Genomic DNA, 13,685 nt, shown 5'->3' on the forward strand with positions numbered 1-13,685 from the left:
TGTATGATGGAAGCTGGATGTTACAAGGGTTTGAGTGTTTGCCACTCACAGGTAGGTGCAGGGGGGCGGGGGGTGGAATAGGCCAGAAAGGACACACACCAACCTGATAATCATCCAAAAAATAGAAAAGCAAGCTCTGGCTGGCAGAGCACACATTTGCTTCAAATGTCAAGGACTTGTTCAGTTGTCTCTCTATGAGCTGACAAACATGAATTTCAGCATGTGTTTCTGCTACTGAGTTTGAGAATAGCCAGGGAGGCACTGCCCCTGTATATCTGAATACGGGAATTAGGCGGAGATAAAGATTAAAGATTAACTTTATTTGTCATATGCACATCGAAACATACAGTGAAATGTGTTCTTCTGTGTCATTAACCAACGCTGTCTAAGGGTGTGCTGGGCAAGCCCAAAAGTGCCAGCATGCTTCCAGCACCAACATAGCATGCCCACAATGTATTAGCTCTAACCCTAATCCATATATCATTGGAATGTGGGAGGAAACTGGAGCACCTGGAGGAAACCCGCACAGTCATGGTGAGAAGCTAGACGGAAGTGGGAATTGAGTAGTGGGTGTAGGCCCTTCCCGCCTGCTGTACCACTTACTGAGGTCTGGTTGTATCTGTAACTCTGCATTGCTGTTTTTCTGCTGTAACCTTTCATCTACTTGCTTATCTGATATAAAACTATGCAAGAACTCTGCTAATACAAGCCAATGAGGAGGAGAGTTTCTCACACTCTTAACTCTAAGAAAAATATCTGTTTTATTTCAAAGTTCAAAGTCAATTTTATTATCAAAATACATATATGATGCCATATACATCCCTGAGATACATTTTCCTGCAGGCATACTCAGTAACTCAGTAGAATAGGGTCAATGAAAGATCAACCAGAGTGCAGAAGACAACAAATTGTGCAAATGCAAAATATAAATAAATAGCAATAAATAATGAGAACATGAGATAAAGAGTCCTTAAAGTGGGATTATTGGTTATGGGAATATCTCAGTGGATGGGCAAGTGAGTGTTGTTCTCCCCTTTTGCTCATGAGCTTGTTGGTAGATGGGTGATAACTTTTCTTGAACCTGGTGGTGCGAGTCCAGAGGCTCTTGTACCTTCCACCTGATGGCAACAGTGAAAAAAGAGCATAGGTTGGGTGGTGAAGGTCTCTGATGATGGATACTGCTTTCCTACGAAGCATTTCATGTAGACGTGCTTAATGGTTGTGAGGGTTTTACCTGTGGTGCACTGGGTCGAATCCACTACCTTTTGTAGGATTTTCCATACAAAGGCATTAGTGTTTCCATACCAGGCCATGATGCAGCCAATCAATACCCTCTTTGCTACATATCTATGGAAGTTTGTCAAAGTCTTAGATGTCATGCCAAATTCCTGCAGACTCCTGAGGACATAGAGGGATTATTTTTAAACAGTAGCCCTACATGAGTAAATGTCCTGTCCACATCCACTAGGTTAAGAACCTCACTAGATCTGGTAGGACATTAATGCAGTCTTCTCTCTCATCTGCCATTGGACAGTAGCAACTACCTCCAGTTATATAACAAGTATTAAAATGTCCAAGGCACTTGATGCAGATGTGAAGGTAGCAGGGCAGGTGATCATACGCCTGGTCAGAGGGGTGGATTTTAATGGATATCTTCCTGATTAACTGTTGAGAAGTTTGACAAGGGAAGCCCAGAGTTGAGGGTCTAGTAATTGAAGACATAGGTGCTAATAGCAGAGTGATCATGTGTATAAAGCTGAAATGAAAGGTGCTGAGATCTCAGAGGAGGCTATGGAGAGCTGAAAGGCCAAGAGGTGAAGGTTTTAAAAGTGGGGTTCAGAATTTTTTAATAATTGAGTCATGATCAGACTAGGATCCATGTGTACACAGATCCGGTATATGAGATCTGTGTGTTAGGATGTGCACTGCAATTAGGATCAGCGTCTGTTTAGAGAGTGGAGAAAGCTTGTACTTGCTCCAGGTAGGGCCATCTGGAATTATCTACTCCCATCAGCTTTTAGCTAACTTCTGCTGTTCAATGTCCGTCACCAAGAGAGGATTCTTGCATTTATATAGCATCTCAAGGCTAACTGAGGCACTTCACAGGCAGTGAAGTACCTTTGAAATGGAGTTCCCATGTATTTTAGGAAGTCCCCAGTTAGTCAGCAGCAATGACATAATGACCAGACTGTCTGCTTTGTAACATTTCTTCAGGAATAAATATTGGCTAGAACACTGTAATAAATTGGTCTTTGAATAAAGATTTATTTTGTGTACTGTATATCTGAGAGAGTATTGGGGCTTTCATTTACCTCGCTGTAAACATCTCACTGAAAAGGCAGGCCATTTTGGGTATGGCAACTTCCAAAGTTTCACATCATTGACCTGTGGGTTCAAATCCCACCAGGGTAGTTGGGGAAATTAAATTAAATTAAATCTGGACTTTAAAAGAAAGCTGTCCTCAGTAATGGCAACTATATTATTTACAGGGCTTTCATATAAAAAAACAATTTGGTTCACTAATGTCCTTCATTGGAGCATATCTGCCATTTCAGCCAATCTATCTGTGGTTCCAGAAGGACTACTATAGTTGACCTTTCATTGCTTCCTCAGTTCAGGGGTAATTAGTAACGTTTGATAAATGCTGACACTGTTCGCAATGCTGTGACCCATGAGCAAATAGGGAAAGATTCTGCACATGGGACGGTCTGCCTAGACTGGGTGCTGGTGTCCCAGAGGTCAAAGTCAAATTTACTGCCGTATGCACAGGTGCGAGGAAAACCTTACAGTAGCATTGTGATATTAGATAAGCAGCACTCACGAGAAAGACATAAGCATAAATTAAGTTTATAAGAAATAAAACAAGACAGTGTCAAAGAAGCCGACATTCATTATAGTGCAGGTTGATCAACATAGTCATAGTGTTGCTGTACTGAGGTAGTGATCCGGGTTGGTTGTGCTGGCTGGTTCAAGAACTGCGTGGCTGAAGGGAGGGTAGCTGTTTATATGAATTTATTTTTATTTGTAGGTAGACCCTTCGGCACAACGAGCCCATGCGGCCCAATTATACCCCTGAAGCCAATTAACCTGTGAGCCTGAACGTCTTTGGAATTTGTGAGGGAACTGCAGCTCCCAGAGGAAACCCACGCAGTCACGGGGAGAATGTACGAACTTTGTACGGGCAGCAGGGGGAATTGAACCCGGATTGCTGACACTAATAGCATTACACGACCTATTTTTGAGCCTGCTGGTGTGAGATTTCAGGTTTCTGTACCTACTGCCTGATGATAGGCAAGGCGAAAGTTGAGTCCAGAACCTTTTGCTTAGAGGTGAGCACACACCACTGGGAAAGGTAGCTGACATGGCAAGAGATGTGGTTTTATTTTCTATTTATTTAGAGAGACAGCACAGCCCAATGAGCCACACTACCCAGCAACCCACTTATTTAACCCTAGCCTAATCACAGGACGACTGGGGCTGATGATGTGACTCAGCATGAACATATCAAATATTAGGCTGCACCGTGAGTAATGGAGGCAGTGATTGCCAGCAGTGGAATATTGTAAATGCATGGGGTTTCTTTAGAGAACCAAGATTAACACAGCCAGAACTTTTGTCACTTGTGGGCCAACTTGAACTGGGAAGATATTTATCAGTTATCATCTCTGGCTGTGACACATCCTGTCACAAGATATTTATAATCAAAAAAATTTCTTTTGAGAGGAGCTTTAGAGACCATCTGTTTTTCTTAGCTGAACGCAAAACTGTCAAAAAAAAACTCTGCGAACCATCATCTCAAACAAAAATACGAGTCGGTTCTCTGGGAGATTTCTCCCTGGTTTCTTAGACTTTGGCTCATTAATTGAGTAAGATTTCGCCTCAGAAAAGTGAAAGATTATTTGAGTTTGTAGCTTGGCCACATCAGTGGTGGGGAAAAAACAAGCATCTGCCTGTCTTAACTCGGTTTTGTCTTAACAGCCTCTCGGAGTGCAGTTGTCCTGTTAGGTTAACCTGGCTCAGTTGGTTAGGGCCAAAAGGTGTAACTTTAAGGTTCATACTTGTTGGTAGTGGTTCAGTATTTTAAAAGGAATGTTAAGCCAGTGTCTGGCCTAGCCTTTCAGGTTGGCACCAAGGGAAAATCTTGTCCTCAAGCCTGAGGTTCCCGATCTAATATATGCAAATACTTATTTCGGTTTCTTTGAAGCCAGTGCTTTTGAATGTAGGGAGAGTGTATCCCACAAGGAACCACCTTCCATACTGAAGGGCAGCAATTTCTACTCCAGAAGTTCCTGTCACAGCTTCTAGCTCCGTGCAGAGCAGGAAAGTTCTCTCCAGTGGAGCTCAGTATTTATCCTTCAACAAATAATACTTAAAAATGATAAAAATCACTCAGCAGGCCAAGCAGCATCTATTTTGGGTTTCGAGAAATTAGTCAAGGGTTTTCAACTTGAAACTTTTCCTCTTTGCATAGATGCTGCCAGTTTGTTGAATGCCAGAATCAGAATCAGGTTTATTATCACCGGCTTGTGAAGTGAAATTTATTAACTTAGCAGCAGCAGTTCAATGCAATATATTATCTAGCAGAGAGAAAAGAATAATAATAAATAAAATTTAAAAGAACAAGTAAATCAATTATATATATTGAATAGATTTTTTTTTAAACATGCTGAAACAGAAATACTGTGTATTTAAAAAAAGTGCAGTGTCTGAAGAATGTTCTGCAGTTTGTATATTTTTTATTATTTCTGATTTTCAGTAAACTCGAGTTTTTTTTTGATAAACAAATCCTGAAATGAATGTCTGCATTTCCAATAACACTCAAAGGACTTGGCATCATCCAAGACGAAGTAATCTTCTTGACCAGCACCTATCCACTGCGCTGAATTTTCCATTACCCTCCCTCTTCCATCGGAGTCATACTGCGGCTGAAGTGCGTTGCCATCGATAAAGTGCTCAGACTTATTTGCCTAGGCTGCTCTGACAGCTCAGCCTGGACCAGCAAGAAGGATGAGGACTTCAGACACAAGGGAACGCCACTGCCTGCAGTTTTCTTTCCCAGTTACCCGCCAATGCCCTCATCAATAGGGTAAGTCATGGACACCCCTGCTGAATGGCACGAGGGTGCACTTCCTCATTTAGACTGCCGTGCTTGAAGAGGACATGATATGCACACCTTCTCAAGGCTGATTGGGGATGAGCAATAACACCATAATTTGTGGGAATTTACAGTGCGTGAACTGGCTGCTGTTATTCTTGCCTGGTCTCCGAACATACTTCACATTTTGTTGAGATGTCTTGAGATAGTGAAAAGTTCTGTGGAGATGTTGAGTAATTCGTGCAGAATTCAATGAAAAAGGCATTTACGGACATTGTTTTAAAAATTTTAAATGAGGTGGTGTTTGATGTAAGAATTTCTAGGCTGCCTAGCTTGAAGGGTGAACTGTCTGTTCCGAGTTTACCAGGGAGTTGATCCAGTAATCTTCGCACTGGTTTGATCTGTGTTTGGAGTTGGCTCCGGTTTGAAGAGCCTTCCTGTCAGCTAGCTTGGAGCAATCGCTTGCAAAAAAAAAAGTTACTGTTGCACAGCTCGGTGCATCACCTTCAAAGCTAAATTCTTGGCTCCAACAATATTTAATACACAGAACTGTCCTCTGGTAATTTCGATCATTACATGTACACATGAAAAATTTGAAACAAGCTTCAAAGTGATTGAGAACAGGCTCGTTGCTGTTCTGGGTGTACGGTGAGCAGATAATGGGAGTCACAGACTCAGCGCTGGGTACAGCCCCTTCAGCTCATGTGTCTGCCTACTTAGAACACCTCCAAACTAAGATCAAAACATTGCAGATGCTAAATATTAGAAGTACCACAGAAAATGTTGGAACCTTTAGCAGGTCCAATACCATTTGTGAAGAGAGGAACAGAATAATGATACTTAATCAAAACTTGGAGAAGTAAGTTTGAAATTGCAGTTATATAAAAATTTGAGAAGACTCTTGTGGAAAGGGAACAAGCCTCTTTTCCTACGTAAATTACCCCCAGGACTCCCTTTCTTTATCCATTAGCCGTCACCGTTTGCTCTTACTTAGTTGATGCTGTTCAATTTCTTCTGGCCAAGTCCTACACACCTTCCCCTTTTGTTCTCTCCACCTTTCTCCGCAGTATAAATCTGGCTTTATCACTAACATTTTCCAATGAGCTGTCATTATCCTGAAATATTAGCTCAGTTTCCCACTTTACAGATGAGGCCTGGCTGCTGAGTATTTATAGCATAATTTGTTTTATGTCAACAATCTGAGCATCAAATTTTGTTTGACGCTGTTCTTGTGAAATGCTTTGGCAAGGAGTCGAAAGGGGTATATAAATGCAGTTTGTTTTTGTTTCAGCTACTGCTCCCTACAGCAAGCGTATTGCTTAGCACAAAATAACAAATTTCATGATGCACAGTGCCTTGAAAAAGTATTCATCCCCAACCCTTTCTTCACATGTATGAATATTACAACCAGGGATTTTGACCAACTTAACGGAGAATTTTTACTTGTGAATCACTTGCTCCTATTTTTTTGCACAGTGATTCTGTGAAAATTTCTCAGTTAAATTGATCAGTCACTGGTTGTAATACTCGTGTGAACTAAAGGTCAGGGGGGGGGGGTTGCTGAATACTTTTTGAAGGGTCTGTATCATAATAACCCTGATTCTGAGGATGAGGCAAGGATTCAGGTGAAGGTTTGCACTTGGAGCTCCTCAGGAGGGACTTCAGAAGCTCTCAGTGGAGTTAAAGAGAGAGTGGCTTAAAGATGAAAAGTCACATGCAAAATCATGTGAGCTCACACACAAACACACACATGCAGATGCAGACAGATGGACTCACACACAAAGTCATGCACAATCAGACACATGCACGCCCACACACCCACCTCCCAGCAGACTTTTGCACATGCTACAAACCACAGTGCCAGCTGTCTGTCCCGTGTGTTTGTTGGTCAGTGTCTTTCACATGCAATAAGTTTGTTGTTTTCCAGAAATTCTAAGTTTGAAAGGAGTAACATTTTGACTCCTTCGGGGCTCTGCGCACAGTAAAACCCTCATAACATTGAAGAATGTGATGCTGTGGTAAAAATCAGTCTCACTAACCTTTTCTTGCTCTTAAAGTGGTTAAAATCCACATCCTGAATCCTGTCTCCTGTTGCAGGCTTTACACACACAAAGTGCTGTAGGAACTCAGTAGGTCCATCTTTCTCAACTTTTTTTATATCACTCATACGCAGATTATGAACTCACTGACAAAGTCAGAGTCCTGCAGCACAGAAACATGCCCTTGGTCTCATCTAGTCCGTGCTGAACTATTACTTTTCCTAGCCCCATCGACACGCACTGGACCATAGCCCTCCATACACCTCCCATCCATGTACTTATAAAGCCATCTCTAATGGTTCTTGAACTGAGTCTGTCTTCAGCGGGCAGATACGAGCCATGCCCGCTGGTGGGTGTGGAGTAATGTATATGTCAGTGTAGGCATAGATGACTGATTTCCTTCACTGAAGGACGGTCATGATCCATATGTTTTCTTAACAATTCAATGGTTTCATGGTCCACATTAGTTTTAATTCTCTACCTAATTCATTGACTTTGAAATTTGTATCACTTGTGTTTTGATTTGAATGCATGTCTATAGATTATTGATCGCAAGCCCAGCATCACTGGGTCAGCGTGGTAGTGTAACAGTTAGTTCCAGCTCCAGTAACCCGCGTTCATTCCCTGCTGCCATCTGTAAGGAGTTTGTATGATCTCCCTGTGACTGTGTGGGTTTCCTCCTGTGTTCCAAAGGCGTATGGGTTAGTAGGTTAATTGGTCATTTGGGTGCAATTGGGCACCACGGGCTCGCTGAGCCGGGAGGGCCTCTTACCGTGCTGTATCTCTAAATAAAAATCTAGGTGAATAAATTCAATTTCTGCACTTCTGTCCATAGCATACTGGAGTAGGTCACACAGCCTGCTCTACTATTCTCTAAGCATGGGAGGGGGGTGATCTGCAATCATTGCATAAGTTTCTTGTCCCATTCCAATATTTGTCCATTTTCTTCTTACCAAAGCCAGCATGGTGTCTGTTGGTCCCTCCATAATTTACTCCTGCTCATCTGCAAATTTCAATAATAAATACAGAAATTGGTTCAGCTTGACGTCTGGAAGAATCAAATAGCAAGGTGCTGTTAACAGGGCCCTGGGGAGAGAGGTCGCGGTCAGGGAGCTGGAGGAACCTCAACAGGCATGCAATGAATAAGATAGAGAATCAGAGAGAGGGACGGCTGAGTGAAAAGAGAGGGAGATGCACAAAAAAAGAAGAGTTAAGAAGAGGTCTGAGATCTGATGCTGAAGCGTCTCGGCCCGAAATGTCGACTGTACTCTTTTCCATAGATGCTGCCTGGCCTGCTGAGCTCCTCCAGCTTCATGTGGTGTGTTGCTTAGATTTCCAGCTTCTGCGGATTCTCTCGTTTGAGATCCGATCAGCAAGTTTTTCCACACAGAGGCTGGAGGTTATATGGAACAGGCTGGCAAAGAAAGTGCTGGAGGCATACAGTTAGATTATTTAACAGGCATTTGTACAGGAAAGGAAAACGGTATGTTTGCCTAATGTGGGCAAGTGCATAGATTGGTATCACAGTGGCAATGGGCAAATTGAGCAGGAGGGCCCCTCTCTGTACTGTACAAATGTGTAACTCTATTGCAAAGTGAGTGCAGGTCTAGTATCAGGAATTAATAATCGAAAACAAGGAGATGACATGGGAATTAAACAGGTACTTTACATAAGCAACACACACACACAAAATGCTGGAAGAGGTCAGCAAGCTAGACAGCATCTAGGGGAAAGAGTAAACAGTTGACGTTTCGGGCCGGGACCCTTCACCAGGACTGGAAAGAAAGAGGAGAAGTCAGTGTAAGAAGGAGAGGGGAGGGGAGGAAGAAGTACAAGGAGGCAGGTGATGGGTGAAACTGGGAGAAGGGGACGGGGTGAAGTAAAGACCTGGGAAGTTGATTGGTGAAAGAGATACAGGGCTGGAGAAGGGAGAATCTGATAGGAGAGGATAGATGATTCCAGAATTGAATAGCTTGTCGTATGAAGAGGGTTTGATAGCTCTGGACCTGTGTTCATGAAAATTCAGAAGAATGAGGGGTGACCTCACTGATAACTGTCAAATAGCGAAAGGCCTTGACAGAGTCGGTGAGGAGAGGGTGTTTCCCATGGTAGGAGAACGTAAGGCCAGAGGATGCAGCCTCAGAATAGCGGGGCGTCCTTTTGGAATGGAGATGAGGAGGAGTTTCCCTAGCCAGAAAGTGGTGAATCTGTGGAATTCGTTGCCACAGGCGGCTGTGGAGCCCAAGTCATTGGGTTTATTAAAGGCAGAGGTTGATAGGTTCTTGATTGGTCAGGGCATGAACAAGGCTCTGGCCACTGCGCCTCAACACCTGAATTTCCTTTGGGTTTCGATCTTCGGTATCGACCAGTTCTCGCTGATGATGATGGATGAGGATTCTGAACTCCAAGCCTCGAAATCTGGACTCACTGAAGATGGAACCCAAACACTAGGCCTCAAACTCTGGTCTTGCTGACTTGCATACGTAGGGAGGTCACTGGCCCTCATGTTTCCTGCCAATATGAAACTCCGGCCCTGACGATGACTTGTTGACCTGGAGGTGGGGGGGGGGGGGGCGGGGGGGCGGCCACCAACTCTCCTCCACACTGGTACTCTAACACAACTTCTGACCATGGACTCCATGTTCACATCACAGTCTTTCAAACATGGATTGGAGGCCTAAACTCTGGCCAGGTCCCTCTTTCCCCCACGTCCCTGTCCCTCAACCTAACTTGATCCCTAACTCTGCTCTCTTTCCCCAAAATCATCCCTAAAAACCTAAAACAGCTAAAATGTCTAAAAAAAAATCCAGGACAAGACAGACCTTCCAGGACAGATTTCTCAATTTTCTCTTTCGAAGGGAAATGGAGATAATGGTCAAATTAAGTTGTAGCTTTCATGGAGTACTTTATAAAAGTGTTCAAGGACCTTAAATCTGGATGCTGTTGGCACATTAGTACCATCCCTTAACCAATTGCATTGAGTGGTATCTCAGGCGGTGGGATTGTTGTCTTGATTTTTGATTGAGTCAAAAGGTTACTGGCCCATCCTTTCACTTGAGCATATAAACCTATGTTGGTGCAATGGCTACAGTACTGAGGGCCTTAGTGATTTCAGCGTTGCACCATTGAGCTGAGACATTAAATCTGCGGCTTTGCCTACATATTTGGGCAGATGCAAAAATTGCCCGCGGCACTATTTCAAGGAGGAGCTTTGGGGTTCTCCCAGGTGTCTACTTCCTTAAGTCAAAATGACAAACAGATCATCTGATCTTTGTCTCATTGCCATTACATCTATCACAGGATGCAAGTTGGTTTCTAATGAAAAAGTGAGGTTATTGCTTTAAAAACAAGGAAATTGTTCTCATCCCTGAGACGAGGCAGAGGAAGGAAAAGTATGTGCAGATTCAGTAGCACATGATGCTTTGGGCCGGTTGAATTTCCCAGCCTATGAAGCAGCTGGTGTGAATGGACTGGCCAGCATGCCTTTAGGGAAAAACACAAAATGCTGGCAGAACTCAGCAGGCTGGACAGCATCTGTAGGAGGAGGTAGTGACGGCGTTTCAGCCGAGCCCGAAACATCATCACTACCTCCTCCCATAGATGCTGTCTGGCCTGCTGAGTTCTGCCAGCATTTTGTGTTTTTATTTATTTCCAGCATCTGCAGATTCACTCGTGATGCCTTTAGGGAAGTCAGACAGCTTCTCGGCAAGTTCCCTTTCTGAAACTCAGTAACAACTGTGCTTAAAACAGGCTGTCACTTTAAGGTCATGGTGTCAAGTTCCTGGTTAGTTAATGATGATGTTTAATGTGTTGGAGAGGTAATGATAACCAAAAGTCATCAGTCTTAACTGGCTGAGGTTAACATACAATGTCTTTATCCTTTTTCTCATATCCACGTCTTCAAAGTGCAGCATCTGAGCTATGATGCACTAATCCTTTTGTACATATAAAGAAATCGATGGACTGGCTTCTGTCTCTGGGGAGAAAAACACATTGACCTCACTCTTAGAGACTGGCAGCAGGCAGTGAGGTATTTGTTATTCATTCAGATGGCGTAGGCATTGCTGGTAATATCAAAATTTGATGCCCATCTTTAAACCAGCTTTGAAATGGGATGGTTACTAGGCTATCGTCGTGGACAGTAAGGATTAACCTCATTGGTGGGTCGAGACTCACATGCAGGCCACACTGCTAAGTACAATAGGTTCTCTTCCCTTAAAGCAGGGGTGTCAAACTCATTTTAGGTCACGGGGCGGATTGGGCAAAATGCAGCTTCATGCAGGCCGGATCAGTCGGGCGCATGCGAACGCAGCTTTCATTGCCTCCTTTTTTTCAGCCTGTTCTCATGTGTCTCAGTCTCTGCTATAACTACAAAGTGCTTCACTTCACAAATTCCATTTCTTATGAAGAAGACTGCTGAGCAAGCATTATTTTTATGATTGGTATTAGCTTACAATCATGGGCTTCATATCGCCGGGCCATTAATAATTAAAATAATAGATCTATCTAAAATGATCTCGCGGGCCGGATATAATTGTACGCCGGGCCGGATATGGCCCACGGGCCTTGAATTTGACACCTATGCCTTAAAGGCAATCGTGATCCTGAAGTACAGTACAGTACCTATTCACCCTCCTTTGAGGTTTTCATGTTTTATGGTTTTACAACGTTAAATTACAGTGGATTTAATTTGGCTTTTTTGACACTGATCAACAGAAAAATTCTTTTCCATGTCAAAGTGAAAACAGATCTCTACAAAATGATCAAAATTAATTGATGCACATGTACTCACCCCCTTCAATATGACACATCAAATCATCACTGGCGTAGCCATTAGTTTTAGAAGTCACATATCTAGTTAAATGGAGATCTGTTTTTGGAGGCCTGTGTGCGGTCAAAGTGTTTCAACTGATTGTAGTGAAAATAGACCTGTATCTGGAAGGTCCAACTGCTGGTGAGTCAGTATCCCGGCAAAAACTACACCATGAAGACAAAAAAACACTCCAAACAACTCTGCAAAAATGTTATTGAAAAGCACAAGTCAGGAGATGGAGTCAAGAAAATTTCCAAGTCACTGAATATCCTTTGGAGTACAGTTAAGTCAATCATCAAGAAATGGAAAGAATATGGCACAGCAGTAGATCTGCCTCGAGCAGGCCACCCTCAAAAACTGAGTGACCGTGCAAGAAGGAGACTAGTGAGATAAGCCACCAAGAGACCTGTGACAACTCTGAAGGAGTTGAAAGCTTCAGTGGCTGAGATGGGAGAGACTACGCATACAACAACTGTTGCCCGGATGCTTCACCAGTCGCAGCTTTATGGGAGAGTGGCAAAGAGAAAGCCATTGTTGGGGGAAAAAAAACCCACATGAAATCTTGGCTAGAGTTTGCCAGAAGGCATGTGGGAGATATTGAAGTCAGCTGGAAGGAAGGTTCCATGGTCTGATGAAACAAAAATTGAACTTTTTGGCCATCAGACTAAACGCTATGTTTGGCCAAACACCGCACCTCAGCAAAAACATACCATCCCTACCGTGAAGCATGGTGGTGGCTGCATCATGCTGTGGGGACGCTTCACTGCAGCGGGCCCTGGAAGGCTTGTGAAGGTAGAGGGTAAAATGAATGCAGCAAAATACAGGGAAATCCTGGAGGAAAACCAGGACAGGCCCACTTCTATTGCTACCATCAGGGACCTCAATTCAACACTCAATGATTCAGGAACAGCTTCTACCCCCCTGCCTAAAGTTTTCTGAATGGATATTGAACCCAAGAAAATTACCTGACAACTTTTTTTTTCTCTTTATGCACTACTTATTTCATTTAACACAATTTGCAGTTTTAATTATCATGTATTGCACTGTACTGGTGCCACATAACAACAAATCTCACGACATATGCCGATGATATTAAACCTGATTCTGATTCTGTTTCTGAAATGTGTTCCCAGGAGCAGTTCCCCTTGTGAGTTATTTTGATACTTCTTGGGTTTTGCCACACGTCACAGAAGGAACCCTCTCGACACACTTGGTGTGCAATTGATCCCGCCCCCAATCATTTACCCTGAACACTGTACAAACCTGCCCTCATTTCTCCATTCTCCTCTTGAGAGCTGCGATAGAGATTGCTTCTACATTCCTTCCATTTCCAGGTCACTGCTAAACTTTTGTGTAAATAAATTCTGTCGGTCTCCTGGAAATACAAGTATTTCACTTGCTTCACTAACCTTTGGTTGTGCTCCCATTCCACAGAATGCAAGCAGTGTCCACACACGTTTCCCCGGGTTCCGGAGAGCTCGCCGCCAGCCTGTGTGAACGTGGAAGCACGGTCGAGCTCACTCAGTGAGGTGGAGGAGATGTACTTCAACAGGATGGCAGAGGACAAGGCAAGTAGCTTAGCTGGCAGCTGCTCTAGTGACAGACCACTTCCATTTAGCGAGAGTGAGCCAGGGTGGTTGATAATCAAGGTCATCCTTTGGGCCCCTCGTCTTAGAAAGGATGTGCTGAAACTGGAGAGGCTTCACAGGAGGTTCATGAAGATAATTCCAGGATTGAA

General features: G+C 43.4%; 1 protein-coding gene across 3 annotated transcripts in view; it reads left to right on the forward strand.

The window, feature by feature from the left end:
• The window catches only part of arhgef18b (rho/rac guanine nucleotide exchange factor (GEF) 18b), a 211,033-nt gene that overhangs the window by 44,496 nt on the left and 152,852 nt on the right, over window positions 1-13,685 (forward strand). For all 3 annotated transcript variants that reach the window (XM_059991291.1, XM_059991289.1, XM_059991290.1), the window contains exon 2: window positions 13,382-13,515. In XM_059991291.1, the coding sequence (XP_059847274.1) occupies window positions 13,486-13,515 (30 nt within the window). In that variant the 5' untranslated portion in view covers window positions 13,382-13,485. The remainder of the gene's footprint in view (window positions 1-13,381; window positions 13,516-13,685) is intronic.

Source organism: Hypanus sabinus, chromosome 16, assembly GCF_030144855.1.
Source record: "Hypanus sabinus isolate sHypSab1 chromosome 16, sHypSab1.hap1, whole genome shotgun sequence".
NCBI lineage: Eukaryota > Metazoa > Chordata > Chondrichthyes > Myliobatiformes > Dasyatidae > Hypanus > Hypanus sabinus.